This window comes from Calypte anna, chromosome 5A (assembly GCF_003957555.1).
Source record: "Calypte anna isolate BGI_N300 chromosome 5A, bCalAnn1_v1.p, whole genome shotgun sequence".
In the NCBI taxonomy this organism is placed as follows: domain Eukaryota; kingdom Metazoa; phylum Chordata; class Aves; order Apodiformes; family Trochilidae; genus Calypte; species Calypte anna.
Genome location: NC_044251.1, coordinates 33,709,088 through 33,730,643, shown reverse-complemented (window position 1 = coordinate 33,730,643; position 21,556 = coordinate 33,709,088). Strand labels below are relative to the sequence as shown.

General features: G+C 36.2%; 1 protein-coding gene across 1 annotated transcript in view; it reads right to left on the bottom strand.

Annotated features, from left to right (window-relative positions):
- Positions 1 to 1,386: 1,386 nt before the first annotated feature.
- The window catches only part of TDRD9 (tudor domain containing 9), a 65,898-nt gene continuing 45,728 nt past the window's right edge, over positions 1,387 to 21,556 (bottom strand). Inside the window, exons 21-36 of the mRNA XM_030452257.1 lie at positions 20,045 to 20,161; positions 18,965 to 19,072; positions 16,520 to 16,620; positions 15,314 to 15,487; positions 14,032 to 14,143; positions 12,457 to 12,669; positions 11,466 to 11,555; positions 9,892 to 10,152; positions 9,283 to 9,432; positions 8,316 to 8,386; positions 7,843 to 7,952; positions 7,651 to 7,747; positions 6,823 to 6,961; positions 5,696 to 5,805; positions 2,677 to 2,749; positions 1,387 to 1,485 (exon numbers count right to left, since the gene is read on the bottom strand). Of these exons, the coding sequence (XP_030308117.1) occupies positions 1,387 to 1,485; positions 2,677 to 2,749; positions 5,696 to 5,805; positions 6,823 to 6,961; positions 7,651 to 7,747; positions 7,843 to 7,952; positions 8,316 to 8,386; positions 9,283 to 9,432; positions 9,892 to 10,152; positions 11,466 to 11,555; positions 12,457 to 12,669; positions 14,032 to 14,143; positions 15,314 to 15,487; positions 16,520 to 16,620; positions 18,965 to 19,072; positions 20,045 to 20,161 (2,025 nt within the window). The remainder of the gene's footprint in view (positions 1,486 to 2,676; positions 2,750 to 5,695; positions 5,806 to 6,822; positions 6,962 to 7,650; positions 7,748 to 7,842; positions 7,953 to 8,315; positions 8,387 to 9,282; positions 9,433 to 9,891; positions 10,153 to 11,465; positions 11,556 to 12,456; positions 12,670 to 14,031; positions 14,144 to 15,313; positions 15,488 to 16,519; positions 16,621 to 18,964; positions 19,073 to 20,044; positions 20,162 to 21,556) is intronic.

Below are 21,556 nucleotides of genomic sequence, written 5' to 3'. Positions count from 1 at the left end.
CCAAAAAAAAAAAAAAAAAAAATGGAAACATACTCCGTTCCTCTCAGTACTCAGTACCCAGTGTTGCTTGTGAGGAATCACAGGAAGTTACATTATTTATTTCACATCTTTTGGTACTACTCAGTTACCTTTTCCTACAGAAATTCCCACCATTAATGTCAAAGCAAAGATCTGATGCTCTATTTCATTTGTCCCCAAATGTGTTTAACTGCAACACCTAATTTGCATACAAGACTCAGCTGAGAAATTCTTGTTTTACCACTTGAGATTTGATTTTTCTATGAGACCTATTATATGAAGTATGATATTTTATAATTCACAAGGATTAGTAAAATAGGTCTAAGGAAGTAATGCTTATAATTAGCCACTGAAATTGCCTACAGTTGCCTATACAGTTGCCTCTCTGCTTAAGTACAGCTTAAATAATTTCCCATTTTAAGCATCCCTTTCTTTCCCCAAATCTTCCACTTTCTTATGGTGACAACTGATTCTGCCTGTTCCTCAAGTGATGACTGGATATTACAAGATCTTAAAATCAATAAATAAATAGTGAAAAGATTAATACATTTCTACATAGGTTTGTTTTTGTATTAATGTATTTAATGAATGCAATCACATACCATTAATAACTAAATTTAGCTTTCATTAAGCATGGATGCACAACAGAAGAGACATACATTTTATTTCACTTATACATTTCATTCTGAAACAACTGACCTCATTTTTAGAACTCAAGATCTTATGGGTAAAAATAACAGGAAAGGATGAATCAGCAAAGGTGCCATAAATCAGTAATTCAAAAACATTCTACTGCCATGCAGGAAAAGAAAACGTATTATATTTTGCTGTGAAAATTTGAAAATTAAATGATGTATGAAAAAACTGTATCCTGCATAGGCTATACTCTGGATCAGAACATAATCTAGATCAGTTTGCCTTGATCTCAAAGTCTTTGGTTGAGATAATACCCAACCACCTTTGCAGTATGGCTTGTTGAAAAACCAGTGACAAAGAAAACAGGCAAATGCAACTTGCAGTTAAAAACAAACAAAAAAAATCATGCCCCATGACTTATGAGCTTTAAGACAGCAAAGTAACCAAACCTAGAGGCACTTTATCTTCCATGTACCTTCCAATAATCTGCTCATCAGTATTATTAAAATGAAAATCGGATCCTTTGTTAAGTCAGTTTGTTTCATGAATGAACTCTTCTGCTCTTCTTCAGCTTTTTGAAAAAAACAGAATGTATTCTAAACTATATTTTAGTATACAAACTAACTTTATGTAACAGTCTTCCAAGACAGACATCCAAGAGGTATACAGAAGACAAACAAAACTTTTAGACTAGTTGAAACACCTCTTCCTCTAAAAAGCTTCCAGAAATGCCTAAACATTCAATACAACAAGCTTATGTAGCTGATAAATACTATTTCCTGGTCTATCGTGTTGCTCTTCTGACTGGTCAATGATGAGCTGAGAATCCACCTAACCAAAAGAAGCAGGATGAATGTCAGAAAGCATTCTTAATCCTGTTTTCCTGTCAAAGAAGAGTTTAAAATTATACAGGCATTTCAGTTCCATGCCACCCACTTCAATGTAAGAGCCAGTACTATAAAATGCTGTTATCTCACAGTTTGCCCAAGTCAGATTTTCCACAATCAGTTCCAAAGCATTACAAGGTAGTATTTTATGTGGTGAAAACAAGAGGAACTGAGCTTCTTCAGACTTCAGACAATGTGAGCAAAACCCTAATTGAAGGCCTATATATTGTCACAAAAAGCTAAACACCAGTATTAACTAAATAGGGGATTATCTTCATAATAACAATAATAACTGAATTTGAAATGTAAGAACAGAAACACTTTAGCTTAAGGCATTGTGACACACTCTTGACACCTCAGTGAATACCTGCAAGAAATCCGTGCCCTTGGTGCTCATTCACTGCTGTCAATCTTTTCAAGATTGCACCTCAGGGTAGGAGAGGCACAGGGAGGGTCTGTGTAGAAAATCTCCTGCACACAGTAATCCCTCCATCACTTTTTAACTAAGAAAATGTACTCGTTCAACAGGAAATCTAGTTGCCTCCAGAGGTCCTTACAGTAACAGGGTAGGAAGCTTCACTTTCCAGCTTTATGGACTTCAGCTCTTGGAATTCCAAGAAAACCTACCCCCTCTCTCTGATCCCAACAGATTCATTCTAAAGTAACTCACATTTCTGTCTGCTTAAGAGGGAAAAGCCCCCTGAAAGCACAGCAACCCAAAATGAAACTAAAATGCACTGCATACACATCAATCCTAAACAACAAAAATAACATTTTTTTTCTTTTAGGCTATGGCTGCTTAATAGAAAGAAGAACATAAAATTGTAACTTCCAACATATTTAAAATTGCCTTTACAGGTTCTCTCAGAAATCATGAGGTGTTCTGTTTGAAAAGGCTAAATATTTACATACACAAAATTAAAAACCAAGACACCCAAACTAAACACTCTACAAAAAGTAGAAGTTCTTATGCCATAAATTTGCTTTCAGTATCTTTGAATTCAATATTTTTTTTCCCCCTCCCCAGTCTTAAAAAGACATCCTTCCATAGGAAATTCTCCATTTGACCACTCTTAACTAAGTTCTGGAGTAGTTTAACTACTCTTATTAAGAGAACATAGATTTACACCCTTACCTGATTCCATTCATACGGCTTCTCATACCAGGTGGGAACAATTATATTTCGAGGTTTTGATTTGCAGATTAAGCTGAAATTACATAAAAACTGCCTTAAGAAATAAAACTAAATAAATTGTAATTATATTAATACAAAAGTTTTTTAATATTAGATACAACTAGGCATTTATGAGGTGTTTCTGCTGAAGGGAGTCTTAAATGTTCCTAATTAAGTCGTAATACGATCTTTCAAAGAGACATATAAAGGGTATCAGAAGGTATTTGCTGTTAAAGAAACTGAATTTAAAAAAAAAATTTGTTTACAAAGTACTAGAATTTGCAACTGTAATTTACTCCACAAGTAAATGTCCATTTACTCCATAATACATGGCTATCCAATAAAATACAGCTATTTTTAGGTATTTTGCTTTGCATGACAACTCAATTACTATAGATAGTCTGTCTGCTACAGTTATTCCCTCAAGCTGTGCAAACCACAACAGTAGCTGACTTTAATTAATTCTGTCTAGATGTGTTTTTCAAATACTCATTTTAGTCTTAAGTAGTGGTGACATGTTGTAAATACAATTAGCTTTTGAAAAATGGGAAAAGTTATGAAGGACTGTTCAAGCTACATTTTTACACATTTACTCATTAATAAAATGTTAAGCTTTTTCCCCACAAAAAGACTGCATCATGGCAATAAACAACTGATAATAAACAAACTGTCTCTTCTTTCAAAAAGGTTAAAAAAAGAACAAACAACAGGAATTAGGGACTTCATAATAAGAATCCAGAATAAAAAAATGGAATAATTACTGAATGTGGTTTCTTGATAGTGTAACCCTTTCTCTCTTCAACACTTGCTGAAAGCTCCCCACCCCTAGCTGAGCTGCCCCAAGGCTCAGCTCTGACACAGGATGGATGTGTACCCTTGGCTCAGAATGCCAAGAATGAGCTGTCAGTCTGCTCAGAGGCAAGAAATGCAGAAAAATTAGTTGTAGGATTGCTGGAACAGAATCAGAAGCACAGAGATTCCCTGAGAGGAAGCACTACCCTAGAAAGGTGTAAAAGCCTGAAGAAAGAGCAGCCCAGAAGAGGCTAGTGAGATTGACCAAGTCAGCACTGCCTGCGCCGAGGAAGATGGCAACACTGAGCAACCAACCCAAGAATGGTGCTGGAACAGTAGCGAAGCGTTCATGCCTACAGAAATAGCTGTGACATTTTTGTGCCTTGAATTTATCATATAACTATTGATTTCCAACTATGAGTTCCTGTTATTGTCAGTCACCTTCAGGGAGGTTTTGTGGTTTTGCTTCTTCTTACCTATCCACTTCCTTGACTTCTCCCCACAGTTATTACCACATGAATCATGCAGCCCACCTTCATTCAGCTTTTAATCTAAGCATGGAACTACAGGGCAGTGTCTAAAGGCAGTGCAGACACCAGCTGGCCTGAGGTATATGTGGACACCAACAGGAAATTCAGGATTGTATGAGCAGTACACTGGGCAGCTGGTATCTTACCAAGAGCTCTGCAGCTGTGAAATGCAAACAGCTTCCTGTCAGCCTGCACTGCTGCTCTTTCCAGCAGTGTTCAAGCAGCAGTGCACCTTGAAGGCACAGCCTGTGTGGAGCTGTACCACTGCTTTCTGGAGACACAGCCCATTGCACCAGCTGGCTGGGAGCTGCCACACCTCGAGAGAAGAGCAGCTGAGAGCCTGCTGGCAGCAGGCACAGTGTAAAAAACAAAAAACCAATCACCCTTCTCCCTTGTCATAACCAATGTGTCTGCAGGTCAGCTAACACTTAATGGGTATCTCCACATTTGGCAATTGCTTATGTTCCTTAATTTCATTTCCAGTGCCTCAGAAGGCAAGGCTGACAGCCCTTGCACTTCATTTATTATAAAATGCATGACACTGAACTTTCCGTCAATTTTTGGACATAAGAAGCAGGGCTCTTGCTTTCAACTAAAAGCAATTTATGATTTTTTTTTTTACAGATGGGAATAGAGAAAAATCAATTGAGCAGATATATTCAGAAACAAGAAACACTTGAAAACTCAGCATAAAAGCTGCTCTGATAATAACTGTGATAAAGGAGGATAAGGGCAGCTAAGCTTAAAAGCTTCTGACCTTTATCAGCATGAAAAACAGCCTCAGTGTACAGCTCCTTTAGAACAGCTCTATTTACAAAAAAGGTCACATTTCCTAGAGATGAAGCTGATGCTAGAGAACATAACATAACTGTTAATTCATGACTGAACCAGAGCTCATTTTGAAGTGTGTTCAGCACAGAGCCAGGGAATGATGAGAAAAGTCCACACATGACACAGAGGGCACTAAAATACACACCGTGTTTACAAACAAGGGAAGATTTTTCACACATGTTCATCAGTGGCAGATCTGACAAAGAATGGGTTACAGGGATATGTCATGGAACTGTCTCTACCAAACATGTCACACACACCACAAGCTAACAGAAATTCACAAGCCTGGCTACAATGACACCCAAAAGTCTTTTCAGAACCACTGCTTCAGTTACAAGAAGCAGGGATAACTTCTGGAAAAGGCAGATGGCCTTACTTCAGTTCATAAATTAACCTGGGATTTCCAGCAATTACCTTGGCCAATGTCTGTCCTACACAGGTCTGTTCAGGGAGAAAAAGCAGTACACACAATTTAAATCTAATGTAAGGTAAAGAACTCCAAATCCTTCTGCACTCCTATGACATAGGACTTCATTAACTTTGTCCTGGGTGCACGAAGCAGACACCTCACAGCTAGTATCCTGTAGAACAGGTTCAGCAGTCCAGGTTTTCTGACTTAAGTGATCAGGCTTCCCTGAAAAAGCACTGCTCTCAAGTCTAAAGTTATTGTGTATACTGATTTATAAATAAAGTAAATTAAATGCACCATTCAAGTAAGAACATACATTTTTCCCCAAAGCCTCATCTGCATTATGCTTCAAGCAATTATATATTCTGTTTTTGCTGAGACTGTGAAACAGACAGTATTATTTCTACAAAATTATTACCATAGAAGTTTCTGACGAATATCTTCCTGCAGCTGTGTCATTATCTCTTGTCCAGAGCACACAGCACATTCACTGAGTAGCTTATTAATGGCTGTTCTTAGGATGTTTATCTGAAAAAATAAACGGTGACAGAATATAAAATAAACCAACAACAGTTCTATATATTGCGTTGACAAGATGGTGGTCATGGCATCCATATTACCCATTTCAACTGGAATATTATTAACAAAAGCATCTGAAGCTTCAGAAGCACTTCTTCATCTCTGCAGGTCAAACATGTTAATATTCAGCCACCTGATATCACAATCTTCCATACTGTTGTAAAACAGAGGCTACCACTAGCCTGGAGTCTTTTCTAACAAATAATTACTTCTGTAAAAGTTTTAAGAACAACAACTTGGCATTATCATTCTAGCTAAGGTGTCATGAATACAGACATCACACACATCAAGCCAGTGCTTTCAGAAAACAACAGCCCACAGATATGTACACCAGTATGCCCACTGTGCCCTTAAAAAGCCTCTAGAAACCACTGGTCATCCATCACCCAGTGCACCTGCTCTGAACACAGAACTCATCAGGGCATGCGAGGTCCTCCACTGTCTAAAGCACTGCTCAAACCTGAAGCACAGGTCAAATACAGGTTTTATGGTCCTGCAGAACAGAGTACATGTACCTACTTCCCTCTGACAAATCTGTCTGCAAGTTGCAAAAAAACTGTATTGAAGAATACAGGGAGCTTTATTGTTTGGCTGGTTCATCTGACTCTGGGAGTAGCTTGACAGAGCTGTAAAATCAAACTGAACACTCCAAAGCAGCAATGCTAGGCTGATGAGAAACCACAATCTTAAGAAGGGAACTAACAAGTGTTGACACCTGATTACTGCAAAATTGATGCTTTTGTTTTGAAAAGTGTATATTGTATTGTTCTATATCTTCTTCAGTGTGCATGGAGGGTTAACTATTTTCTCTAGTATGAATACAAGATCTTAAACAGGTAGGAACACTAGAAAAAAAAACCCAAAAACATGGCTTAAAAGAAGTCATCTAGTTAACTCTGAGTTAACTCTAATGAACGGAATTCTACCTAATTCCCACTACAGAAAAATTCTTATGCATTATTTTACCTCTGATATGTCTTCTGCTCCAAAATGCACATCGAATGTCAGCTCCATGTCATTTTCTGGAAACAGTGGAGCCCCACAAGTCTGACTCCAACCCAAACCACACAGAACACCAGTAAAATACTTTCCACTTTTATCAACCCTATAGAAAAAACAAAGAAAACAGTCTTGCCTAGAAACAAAGAAGCTAAACTCGTATGAAGACTACTTAAAACAGTTATCTAAGCCATACCAAGCAAGATGCAGGTGGTGGCTAAGGAAGCTAAACTGATCAAAAAGCATTCACCCCAAGTCATACTGCTTTTTTTTAAATACAGCAATGAAGCAAAACTAAAGTTTTAATTATGAAAACATGTATTCCTAAAGCCTAAGAGAATCATGCATATGCAAAATGAAACTTTAATTAAGAAAGCCAGCTTCACTCTATTGAAGTGACAGTCTACAGTTACAAGAATTTAAACAAAACAAAACAGAAATCCAAATGCCAGAACTCAGCTTTTACAAAAAACACATGTTCCTCTCCTCACATAGATTTACAACTTGCCCAGTTCTACAGCTCATATTCACAGGCTTCCAACACAACCGGCAAATACTGCATTGCCTTATTGTGAGGATAGAGCCTGCAGCACCAATTCTAAAGTCCATGAAACTACTTAGCTACAGTCTGTACTAAAACTGACAAGATGCAAGAATTACATGAACAGAACGAGGATATACTGAGTGCTGAAAGAAGGGGGGAGCAAAAAATTAAAAAGGAAAAAACCCACTAATTTTGTGAGGGTACTTAAAAAAAGAAACAAAGAACCAGTACTTTTGAATGTGCACAAATACCTGAGTTCTACAGCAGGAGCAAACACCATGCTGAGGAGTGCAAGCAGGCCAGGAATAGGAGGCATCAAAGATGTTTCATCTAAAAACAGAGTTGATCCTGGCACCAAAAAAAAAAACCAAAACAAAAATACTCAAAAAATGTAATTTAGAACTACAGCGAGAAACCACCCCAACACTTCTATTAAGCATTACCAGTTGCATTTACTGATAAAGAAGCAGCAACCAAGAACTGTTGAAAAGGATCTTCTGGAGAGTCATGGATGACAACAGAGTTTATGCTTTCCTTTAGTATGATAGCATTTCTGTGGAGGAAAGAATAACTTTTTCACATAAAAAAACCCCAAAAAACATAGAAACATGTAAAAAAAATATTTAAAATTCACTCAATGGATAGCAGTCACTATCTGAATACCATTTAGCAGATGTATATGATGGTTACAAATCTCTCCATGAGACACACTAAAGCACCTTTCATAAACCTATTTTTAATATCTTACATAGCAACAGTGTGCACATTAATGCAATTCAGGCTTGACTACTTCTGTCTTTGAAATGACTAAAAATTCTGCAAAAATCAGTAGGAGTAACTAGAATGGTTTTTGCCTATTTATTGAAAATAACAGCTGAGAGTGTACCTATACTTCACAATACAAGTCTTGTCGTACCTGAACTGGGACACTCTGGTCATACTGTAGAACTTCACCTCATAAGGACTGAATGGGCCAGAAATTGATACCTTCAAAAAGTGATTATATTTTAGTTAGCCAGCACCTGGACCTCTCCAAATCAAAACACTTAATAAATTAAAACCAAAACACATTTTAGCATTTATCAAGCAACACTGATTGATAAAATGGTAAACACCATTTTCATTTCACCCACCTAAAGTAAACTTTACTTGTGGGGCACCTAAGCAAAAGAACTAATTTCACGATTTTCTTCTGGCTTAAAAAACAAAAGTTCAGACTTCATAGAGCACCTAACACAATCAGGTAATTTTGTTTACATAAGCATGTATATTAATCTTGAAAATATCTAACTTTTATGAAAGTGAGTAGTTAAGCAGGATTAAACCTATGGGTAAATTATTAGGTGATTGAAGGCTTGAAATTTTGTCAGGTTTGAAATGGAAAAAGAATTATAATGTAGATGAGGAATAAGAATGAAGAACAGGGCACACATTTTCTTATTTATGTTCCATCTTAAAAGTAAGAAGATAAATCAAAATTTGTAAGAAAGAATAAACTGAGTCTGGAATTAGCAAACTGTTTCATTATTATCAGTTAGAGGGTTTGCAGCACCTGGTTGCTTACTTAGCTGAGGAAGAACAAAACGTGTGTTTTAAGTTTTCAAAAGAACTTTATCTTCATTCTGCAGTCGTTCAAATTGCTGCCTTAGAATGTGTCAGAAAAACATACTCACTAAACTCTTATGCCATAATTCAAAACTTTGTTAAAAGCTGCAGACTATAGTCTACAAAGGTGATCCCCTTGATAGTTTCTACCTGCTGAAGGTAGAATGCACTTTAAGAGACATCATGTATGATTTGGTTATTAAAGGTACTTTCAGTCTTCATCTCTATCCTAACAATGTCAGGTCATGTAATAACAACAAAACCACCACGTAAGTTACCTTGTGTGTTGGAGCATCGTATTTCTTGTCAGAAAACAGGTTCAACAATCTTGCAATAAGATGCTTTTCTTCCTCTCTTGAAGATGCAGGCATTTTCTCTCCTTCCTTTTCTTGTCCCAAAAAGAATCCCTTAAGCAAATCATGGCTTTGCTACATAATAATGGAAAGGTGTTAAAACCATGAACTACCCATACTTTTAAAAATTTTACCAAAAAAAGTCCCCCACAAAGAACATGCCTACTTGATTATAAACACAAAACTCCCAATATTCTTCTCTGTTCAGATGATATAAAACATAAAAATTACACTTAAGATTATGAAGCAGTTACATTTTTTCAGAGCTTCAAGAACCAGCGTAGCAGTTCAAATGATGCCACTATCTCCTAGGAAACATCTCTTCCAAAAGGTTCCTCAAAGCAGCAATGCTTTTGCCCAACTGCTCAATATGAATTACACACACACACTTGAAAAGATATTGGTCCTGTTCAAGTATTAATATTTCCTAATCCCATGGAATTAGTCAAGACTTCATCTCGCTTTCACAGGACTTCAGAGAGCCTGAGCTGAAATACATTAGTGTAAGAAAAGTAGAAGCAGTTTAATACATACTTGTGATTCGTATGATTCCTCTGCTAGTTCAGCATAACCTTCTTCAATAAGCACATCTCGAATATTCACAAGATATTTGCACCTCGAGTAATGGAAAACATCCACGTGCAGAACATTCCTCACAACTGAATACACCTCTGCTAGAAGTGTGTAGCCATTTACTAGTGAGGCAAACCTCTGAGTAGCACTGTAACTCCACCCTTCCCCACATACAAGAGATTTTGCAGACGGACGCATCTTGCACATCTTGAATTCTAAAGCCTGGAGAAAAAAACATGGAAAGCAATGGGAAGAGAATCAGCATGAAAATGACTAATTTTATCAAAAATCTGAATTATATCTATGAAATTACTTCATCATTACTGCAGTGGTTAATGTTAATTCCTAGGACTGCTAATAAAGCTACTGGCATAATTCCTATTCTGTCATTGCCAACACAGCTACACATGTATGAACAAATCCATGAACAAGGACTGAAAAGCTAAATCTCACTTGAAGTCTCAAGCTATTTCATTTGTAAATATAGCTCAAGATGATTATTGGAAAACTAGCTAGAAAGTCCCTCAGATTTGTGTTACAAATCACTATTTAATTATCAAGAGTGTTCTGGCTGAAGAGACCCAAATAACAGTTCAACTAAAAGCTCAAAGAACAGCAAAGCAACACAAAAAGCCAAAACAGACTTCTAGCTCTGAAAAATTTAAATTAGGTAACTCCTATTTATTCATTCTGTAATTAAAGCTTAACAAACAGGAGCTTTGATGGAACAAAAATACTGTGCACAGTAACTGTAATCAAGATTTGGCACTCCAGGCTTACGCCATACATCCAAGAGATACTAAACTGTAGTGGTAGCAGCCAGGTTTAAGCAGAGAACAACAGATTAAACACAGCATTGGATCAGTTCTCCCCTCAGGGTTGTTTTCTAGGCTGTGTAAACCTTTGCCATTTGCTCAGAGGTGCTTTAGACTAAAGCAAGGCTGATCTCCTGCTCAGACTGTTACTTCTGAGCTTTGCATATAAGCAGGCAAAGGAGGAACCACAGCAACACTCTCCTTCTAGAAAGAAATTCTACTTCTCATAAAACTAACTGGTGGAGAGCAAAGAAACTGGTAACTTAAAGCAACAAGCAGCCAAAGGCAGCTATTAGAGCCAGTTCTTCTTTTCTTCTGCCATTCCTGTGACCACAGTTGGACCCCCACAGACACAGGACTAGTTCATTCAGTTACAAAAAAGACCTCAAAAAAACAAACAAACAAAAAACCCACAAACCACCCACAAACCATTAACTTTTTCATCTAGCAACTGTCCCAGGAAACGTTCTTCTACAATTCTTCTACTTCCACAATTAAACACAATGCAATTCACTCACATGCAAGAATTACTGCTCTGTGCATACACATAAATGTCAAAAGTGTTTATCCACCTACTAGTGATCTACAGGCACTCCCATTAGCAAAATACATGTTACTTCATTATTATTCTGAAGAGCATTATGATTTGAAGTACAGTTCTGTCTCCCAGACCAGACATGGAGGTACGTATTAAGCAGCAGTAAACAGAATCATCCTTACCTGAAAAGGAAGCTCTCGAAGACAGCTTGGAATCTCCTTTAATTTACTTAAAGGCACTTTTGATCTATTGCCATAATCCACAAAGAAAACCTGGAAAAAGAACCAAAAGCATCAGCATTACAAGTGCTTCTTTGAATAACAAGGAAAGTGGCAACCTAAGTTTAGTAATTGCAGCACACCACAATCTTAAAGTGAAAAGAGGCAAAATCTGAGTCTAGAAAATATGTCAATGAAGTAATACAAAAACAGTCAGATTTCTATCCTGTCTAGTATATGACCCTTGGTTTAAACTAGTGATACAAATAATCTGCTACATCTAGAAAAGGTAGATTTCTCTGAAAGGCTCTCCCCACAATTAAATCTGTATTAACCTTATATCTTAACAGTGTTATAATAACTAATAACTGCTTTTAGATACGCAGATGGTAACGTGGATCAGGTGACTGCTTATAAATGCAAAAGAGAAAGTGATGCAATTAATGTTGGTATTCACTAGTGATCCATGACTTTACAGATGACAATATTCTGTAGTAGTTCTATAGGGGTGACAGCCAGGTATGTTAAGAAGTCAAGTAATTCCCTATATTTATTAAGAGGAAGTCACAGCATCAGTGCCAGCAATGCAGCACTAGACTGACCTAGGAATTTCTTCCCATGCTTTCACAGCTCCTGGAGGTTTAACTTATATTTTGCTTTGCTCTGCTACAGTACACAAGACACTTTATTGCATCAACAACAGCTTCTCAATTTAATATTAAAATATTCCTGTGTCCCGGAAAAAAAATGTAATTCATCTATTCTGGTCACATTCTGTTAGGTTTTATTTTAGTTATAGTTCTACAGATTTCTTTCTGGAATAATTATCAAGAACATGGTGATTATATATATATATATATATATTTAAAAAAAAAAAAAAATATAAAGCATAGCTTCAAGATTGTTAACCCAATTACATCCTACCAATTCAACATGACATAACATATTACTGTACCTCTGCAAAATCCCCACAAACATAGAGAATACGAGCTCTGAAGTATCCCCTGTTTTCCAGATCAGTGAATGGTGCCAGACAAACCATCTCTGGGTATGGAAACACTGACAAATCCATCAGGTTCTGGTAGTTAATTTCAGCAGTTAGAGCCTGAAGTGTAGTCCTATTTTTTTCATCTATCCTGTAACCCCAGAAGTGTCCAACTTCTACTATCTGAAAGTATAAAAATTAGACAATATCAGCTTTCATACGATTTTACTTTTCTGCACCAAATAAAAAACACAGGAGCAAAACACAGAAAAGCACTCCTATTCCTGACACAGAAATGTTTTCATACTGCAATAATACAGTGAAGAATTTCTCTGTAAGTTGTTTTAATATGCTGATTTGATGCGCATCTACAATACACTTTTCATCTAAAAAACACCCTGACACAGGCATTACTAAAATACAGAAAATTAAGAAAAGATTTCTTCCATTTTTCTAAACCAAATGAAAAAAAAAGTTACAGCTGATTGACAGATCAACAGATTGACATTTATGGTGCACTTTTCTTATTAGTAAAGCAATACCAGTTAGCTACATCTATCAGCAAGTCAGCATTTTAGTTATGATTACCCAGCCTTCAAGAAACTGAAAAGCACATTCCACTACTTACACTAAATTGAATAAAATGTCATCTTTTCAAATGGCTTACTAAACTCTTATCCCATTTCTGATCTTACACTGAATGCTCGTGATATAAAAAAAAACCATTTACTTACAATACATATGACCATTAAAGCTGATGTATTAAACAGAAAAAGCACAGATAGATGAGTGATTGGAATGTGTCTGATCAAATCCCTATAATGTTTTGATCTAAGACTCAGCTCAATAAAATGAAGAAAGTATTTTCTATGCTTGCAAAACATGTCACTGCTATCAAGAACTATCAGCCTATAATTTCTATAGGCTGATATAAAGACAAATGGTTTGGGCTTTTAAAAAAATTATTCTATTTCAGCAGAATATATATTGCTTGCTACTACTTAACTTGTTGAGAAGATCACAGTTACACAAGATTCAAAACTTATCAGCTCCAGATACTAGAAATGTTTTATTTAAATTATTTTCCCCTAACACACTTTTATGCAGCAGTGTTCATCTGAATGAGCATGCAGTACAATTAACTCATGTAATTTCTCTCCCCTGCATTTTCTGAAGAAAACTGAGCAAATGCCTACAGATTCTCATTTCTCTGGTGCACACAAGTACATTTCCTTCTCCCCATAATCCTATTTACATTTATACCTATTTCCACCTAACATTTACTGCTAACAAATCTCCCAAGTTTTGTCAAGTGCAAATACATTTCCTAGTTTGAAATCTGAGACATGCACATTATTGTCTAACAAAGAACTACTAAAACTTAGACTAAGAATAATCTTCATAACTCTTATGGATACACCTCTGGGCTAAAACCATTTTTAGTACCCATTCTTTTTATTTAAGCTTATCAGATATTCACCTCTCCAAAGTTACCCAGGTACTGATTATTAGATGTAACCTACTTCAGATGTAGAACATTCCTACCTCTGTTATCTTGATGGACAGAAGACTATTTGGGATCATCTTTGACTCTTGTAAGGCACCAAATGAGATTTCCATAGGCTCCACTGCCTGCTGCTGACAGTCCACATTTACTCTAAAAAAACTATGGAATAAAAATGCTAAAGACTTTACTCATAGGAGCTCCAATTTTTCCTTCAATTTGCTTCCCAAGGTGTCCATAGGGTGTGCTTATGTATTTAATGACTTGTATTTAGAAATTGATTAACTTAATTAGAATGTAGAATGACCTCACAGTACCATAATACTACAGAGAGACTGTTTGCATTCAATTGTGACCAAACACAGGAAGACAGACATCAAGAAGCAACCATACCATCAATTTATTGGAAATTTGGAGAATTTGTGTTAGTCAAGCCTTTTGCTATGACATACCTTCTAAGAGTATTTTAAAAAAGAACCCTAAAGCATTAAAATAAATTCAGCCTTTTTATATATATAATATTAATTTTACTTGACAGAAGAATTCTAAAATTAGTCTTTCAATCTAATTGAGTGTCTCAATTAATTTTCACAAAGATTATAAGCACAGTGAAACTGCTAGAAGTTTTATTAAGTACAATCAACTGGAAGCAAAGTATTCACTTGCATTTTAACATTTCCAGTTCATTCCTGCCTTTGTATTTTAGAATATTTTAAAATACTGAAATAGCTGCAGATGCACCAGAAGCTAGGCAGATATATTAGTTAGAAATGTCCTTGTCTCACCTGAAGCTGAGTATCACAGACAGCATGTTGTAACAGTAAAAGCCACGTGCCTGATATTTCTAGCACCAGGAGGTGTGGACCAGAGATACTACATTGAATTCCTCAGCAGTATTTTCTGTTACATTTCCCCACGCTTTGGTGTTATTTCCACTTGGTTTCTGTTGTTATACTCTTCCTCCTTCCCCTTGTTTTATGTCTCCAAATGCTACTCTTTATATTGGTATAAATTATGTCTAGCATGAACAGGTATTGCTGTGTACATCTGTATTTCCATATGCCAGAGGCAAATGGACTAGAACCTTAAAAAGATAGTATATACCTAAGAGTTCCCTTAAACAGTAAAACACCTTTATAATGAAATATGTAAGAGAATCATGTGATTTCTACTTGGGAAAAACTATTCTGCTTAAACACAATTTACCAATTTGCTCTTGAACTTAACATGTCTTCCCTGGTGACACTTCTGAGGAAATTTCCACAGACCTCAGCAAACCCCATTTCACTGCAAAGAAGCAGGTTTTCCATGCAACACTATTACCTTAGAGATTCCACGTTTGCAGCTCTCACATCTAGCAATTCCCTTGTGATATCATCTGGATAATGAACATTCAGCTCCAGAGGAATTCTCAGCTGTGACATCTTCACTGACAAATACACTGCAGGAAGAACTTTAGAGGTCTCCATTGGGTTGCGGGAAAATTCCACAAAAGCCCTGCACAAAAAACCCCACCAAATAAAACTGCAATAAATACTGAAGAAACAGGACCCAACAGAACACAAACAAAACCCATAATTTCTTCTCCCTGTCCATTTCTTAGCAGGCCAGCAAACAGTGAAACATACATTCCTCACAGGCTTTGCCTACTGCTCTTACACACCTTAAAACTTCAATTATTAGGATGGTTTTAAGAAAACTTCATAACATTCACATAAGCATATAACAAGTTCACTGAGAATATTTAACACAAATAGAAATGATGAGAAAATATGTGCATAAAGGAATAATTAAAGATTGGAAAAGACTCAGGAGAAAATTAACTCAACTTCAGGCAGCTGTAGTAAAAAGTTAGCTAGAAGTTTAGCTAAAAATAGCCAGTTGCATTAATTTTGTGCAAAGCCATCTGACTGCAGAAATGAGCTAATTCAGTATACAAGTTAGAAATATATACAGACAGATTAGCTGCAGTTAAGATCCACTGTCAGACAACAGAAGAGAATAGGTGGTCTTTCACTCTGCTAGTTTAACTAATGTTATTCCAACCATCCTATTATCACAGAATGTCACAGCATGTCAGGAAGGGACCTCAAGGATCATCTGGTCCAACCCTTCTAGTACTATTTTTTATATATGTCAGCACTCTGTCAAGATGAGACTTAAAACTTTCCAGAATGGGCAAATCCACCACTTCCCCTGAGAAACCATTACAACGTCTGACTGTCCTCACAGTGAAAATTTTCTTCTTGTGTTCAAACAGAATCTCACCAAGAGCAATTTATGCCCATTGCTCCTTGTCTCATCCATGGGACTCCTTGTAAATAGGAAGTCTCCATAAGGAACGTACCACCTTTCTTACTCTTGCCAATACATTAAGAAGAAACTACTGATTCCAGAGAGATAAGAAAAAAGAAACTCATTTTGTCAGTGTACCACTGACTAAGACAGAAATTGATTACTGCATAACTAGGTAACTGAGAACACGAGACAAGGCAAATTTATGAAATACTTTAAATATTTCATACTTACTTTTTTCCATCATAAGCAATAGATTTTACCTGCCCACACTGTCTAAACAATGACTGCAACTGTTTATGGTATAGATATCCAAAGGGAGGAATGTTCCTAAGCTGTTAAGAAAAAAAAGATAAGTTTGGATACTTTTGATTATTTGATGCATTGTCAAGTTCCCTGAAATTGTTTACTTCCCTCTTCCCTTAAGCTGCAATAATGACATACGATCTAAACCCCAACAACTTCTAAGAATACTGTATACTAAATTAAAAAATCTCAAAAGATAATAAAGTCAGTCTTGCTGCCCTACTGCCTCAAACCAGAAGATAAATGTTTTCTTTCTCTAAATAGAAATGAAGGAGCTTCATTTGCAGTAATACATATTTAACATTTCTTCCTAGAAGTTGTCCAGCATCCTGCTTTTTGCTTACACAAGAGAAACAACGGATTGCTACGGTCTCTAGATCACAGGCTTTGCATTTTATGGGGAAACAACACAAGCTCCTAGATTTCTGAAGGCTGCTGAAGGTAACACAGGTCACGAGTGAAACGGGGTTCTTCTGGATCTGCTATCAGTGAACATTACTGAACATTACTGAACTTGATACAGAAGTGAGCAGCCTGGGGCAGAGCAACCAGGAAAGAGGAGAACTGCAGATTCTGAAGAGAATGAGGTAAGTAGCAAAATACACATCCTGAAGTCTAGGACAGCTCAGTTTGGGTTATTCAGGGAACTGGGTGGGATCCCATGGGAAGCTGCAGAATCTCCATCCTGAGAGATCTTTCCAAACTCAAGTGCATGAAGAAATAAGCAACATAGCCTGAATTCACTGTGTTTCCTGCTTTAACCTTATTACCAGATTAGGTAACTTCTTGAGGTCTTTCCAAATTGAATTAAAAAATTGTTACTCTTCCTGGATTTTCAACCTGAAACCACTACAAATTTCTGAATTTAAGGGACCTGACACATGTTTTCAAAGGCATTTTCTTAAGAGAAACATCTAGTTAAGTATATTGCAATGCATAATGTTAAGTATATTGGATTCTACAGATCATATATAGCTGGATTATAACCTTACCATGCCTAAGGCAACAGGTGAAAGAGTCATGCATTTCACCAGCTGTCAGCTAAACTAGCTTAAAAACTAACTGCAAAAAGCAGCAGAATAGCTTTCTTTAACATGTGTCATTCAGGAGGCAGACAAGATCCAATTAAGAAAACCACAGAATCTTGCAATCATAGAATGACAGGGGTTGGAAGGGACCTCTACAGAGTCCAACCCCCTTGCTGAAGTAGGATTATGTAGGGCAGGTCACACAGAAACACTTCCAGACAGGTCTTGAAATCTAGAAGACTCCACAATCTCTCTGGGCACCCTGTTCCAGTGATCCATCACCTTTACAGTAAAAAGCTTTTCCCTCATATTGAGGGGAACTCCCTGTGCTCCAGTTTATGTCTGTTGCCCCTTGACCACTGAAAAGAGACTGGCTTCTTCATGACACCCACCCTTCAAGAGATTGATATTTTTATCTTTTATATTTTTACTCTGCCAGACTGAGTTTAGTCTGTTACACAGATTTTTCTGTTTTTTGCTTCAACAACCTGAAACAATTGGTTAAAACTTCAAAAACACACACAAATGTATTTGTGCACACATATTACCAGGCTAGCATCTCTTTCACTATAAAACTATCCTCTCTTCATGGGTAGGCAGTAAAGCATGAAAAAATTCCTTGTCAATAAGCTTTTAAGAATTTCTCTCCTAACATTTTTCTCCTGTGTCAATACAACTCTATTCTGTGAGGCTCACTTGTTTGTTAGTTTGGTTTCTTTAAGTGTAGATCATGATTATTTTACAATGTTATATCTAGTTCAGATACAGCAAATATTTCCTTAGTTGAGACACCATGTGCAATTTTCAACATCAATACAGCCATTTCAAACTTGTACTTAATCAGATAAAAAAATGTCTAAAAGAAAGCAGACTGCAATACCTGAATAACCTTAAAGCAACAAGCAAATATGTCATGCACTATCAACTAGGAGATGACAAAAAAGCAACACTGAAGTTGCTTTCATGCAACTTTATCCATATACATAGATTTCATACATATATATACACACTTCATTTATACATTTCATGCTTACCAAAACATACCCTTTATATTCCTGTTCTATTTTTCGAATTTTTTATTAGTTTTATGAAAGCTGCCTGTGCAAAGTAAGCAATCAAATGCATAGAGGAAGTTCTCTGTAGGAATTCTTCTATAACTGCCCACCCAAGCAATGTTTTTTGTATGGAAAGAAAGAGAAGGCAGAAAGAAGATAATGGACCAAGGGAGAATCACAGTAGATAACTAATTCTGTCCTTGCCCAAGAGAGAAATCAAGCACAGTGCCCAAACACTACACATTTTCAGTACTTGATTCTTTATTAAGTGGTTCACCTTCTTAACATACCATTACAGTGGTTTGGGGATCTTTGCCAGCAAGGTTTTTCACAACAGTTTCTTCATCACATTTTCCAAAAGTAAAGTAGTTTGGATAGAAAGCACCAGCTATTACAACCTGAAATCAAGAGAGTATTTGGTAAAACACACCAGATTACATTCAATTTCTTGAAAAGATATACACTAGCAACAGAGAGACACTGACAGATTTCCCTATGAAGTTTTTTTCCCCGTATCTTTTCAGGAATTACTGATTTTGGACTAACATTAACTCATACAAATCCATAAAAATGTACTTTCATGATAAAGAGTTCAACTTCTAGAATAGTTTTGCAACATTTTAACATTTTTGGACAGACTTGCTCTATGAAAAGTATAATTGTTAGCTCTGATATCAAGAGCAGCCTCAATTTAAAAAAAAACAAACATACTAACTACATAAAACTTGTTCAGTTTTCATGTTGCATCTTACAGTATTTAACAACTTAGTTCTGAAAAGTTCACTTCTTACACATAGAAACTATTTGCCAATGAAATAATAAATAGGTCTGTGAAAAAAAAACCCCACACTACTAATCAATCCAAATAAAACAAAAAATTTAACTCAAAATTTTACAAAGTTGCAGTAGCTGAAAGGCATCGAATTTTCTCCCCTCCAATCATTAGCCAAGCCAGTGGTGGTTCAAATATAGTACTCAATACCAGTGAAAACAAAATTTTCAAAATTGTTATTTCTTAGTCTTCTAACACAAACCACCCTTTTTAGATTTTTATAACTTTAACAAAGATTAGCTTAAATATACAGTTTAACTGATCTCAGTATGACTTTGTTGATTTTGATGAACTGTCAGAAGTAAAGAGCCAGAGGATCAACTTAGTGTGAATTCTGAACCATCGGAAGTAACATCAGTTGTCCTTCAAAGTAATAAACAACTTGTTTTTTCATCTGTAAGGTCAAAGCCCGCAAAGAACATTAACACAAATGTGTAATACTAATTAATCAGTTCCAGTATACTAAAAATCCATATAAATTTTGTACGTAAATTTTGTAAATGAATGGTTCTCCCATGAAGAGCCAATAAAGCATTACCTGCAGAATGAAACGCTGTTTGTAAACATACTCCTGATCTCGAGCAGATGGCAGAGCATTAACACACATGTTAAATGCTTTCACTCTCATTTTCAAGTTGTGAAATAACTGTGACACCTGAAATTTGAACTCTAGGTTACACATTAAACACATCAAAACCACCCACAAATTAAAATAAAACCTGTTAGTGTAAGTCTAAATAAGTGGGTGAACTCCTTTCCATCCCAGGTGTACGCATCTCACTTAATATACTGCTAAGCATCTCTGCTTAGGAAAATAATTTCAGTACTGTGACTAAAGTAGTTTTCCTGATCTCTTCATAATTTTGTAGTCTCAAAACATATTATATATATTTGATACAGAATAGATTGGGAAAATAACTGAAACAACCTTAAATAAGATGATGTACTGATTGGCTATTTAAAGAACATTGGAGTTTTATCTTAAAAGGTAAAAAACATGCTAATGCAATGTGGACTTCTACACCTAACTGCAGCAGTGACAACAGGTACTGCAGCCTCAATTCAGCAGACAACTACGATGACTTTAAGTGAGATCAAACTTATGCCCTACAGCAGAACAAGCTCTATTAAGCTTTTAATCCTAGGCATTTCTAAGGCTTTCATAAGCAGCCATCACTCCTCCAACCACCCAATTAATGTTTCCATTGTCATGACCAACTTCAGAAAAGATGCAGAAAAGTACAGTCCACTACTCAGTATCTATATTTTCCTGCCATCAATTTTAGGATTCTAAAGATCCTGTTACTTTCCTTATAGGGTAACTACTACCATCAGAAACCAGTATGTGTGACTGCCTCAGTTCTCCAAATTCACTTCCACACAAAGAATTATAGAATTGGTATCTGAAAGTGTGGCAAATAAAACCCTTGCCTCAGTCTTCTTAGTAAGTGTTAGTGTAGATGTCCATTCTAAACTCCTGAACTATTATGTCATGCACAACTTCTTGAATTATCTGAAATTGGGCCAAGATAACACCAACTACCCAGAACGTATCATGTAAGACTTCAGGTCTCCAATTTTACAATTTTTCTTCTCCATCTTTTTGCCTTGATACAAGCTAAAATACTATTGACATTTCTTATCCAGGTGGTTGCTTACCATGAAAAGCTTTTTTTTTTCTCTTGTCCCTTTTGAACACAGGTCATCCAATGCTCGTGAAAAGGTATGACCTACTGGAATAATGGGCAATGCCATGCTCTGCTGATCAGTTTTACTTATCTCCCCTCTCACCATAGCATGTTAAGCTTCAAGCCTTTGTGATACAGAATTTTTGTAATTGTTGCAGTAATACTATCAACAAAGACTCAAATATTCTAAGTCTAGTCACCATTACATAACTATTTCCTTAAAATTATCCTAGCTGTAGGACAGAAGCTATGTAACACCAGCAGTCTCACCATAACCAGTGTAAGTGAGGGACTTATAGAATTAGCAAATAATATAAAGGTCTCTTAAAAAAATGTTCAAAAGATGTTAAACAGTTAATAGT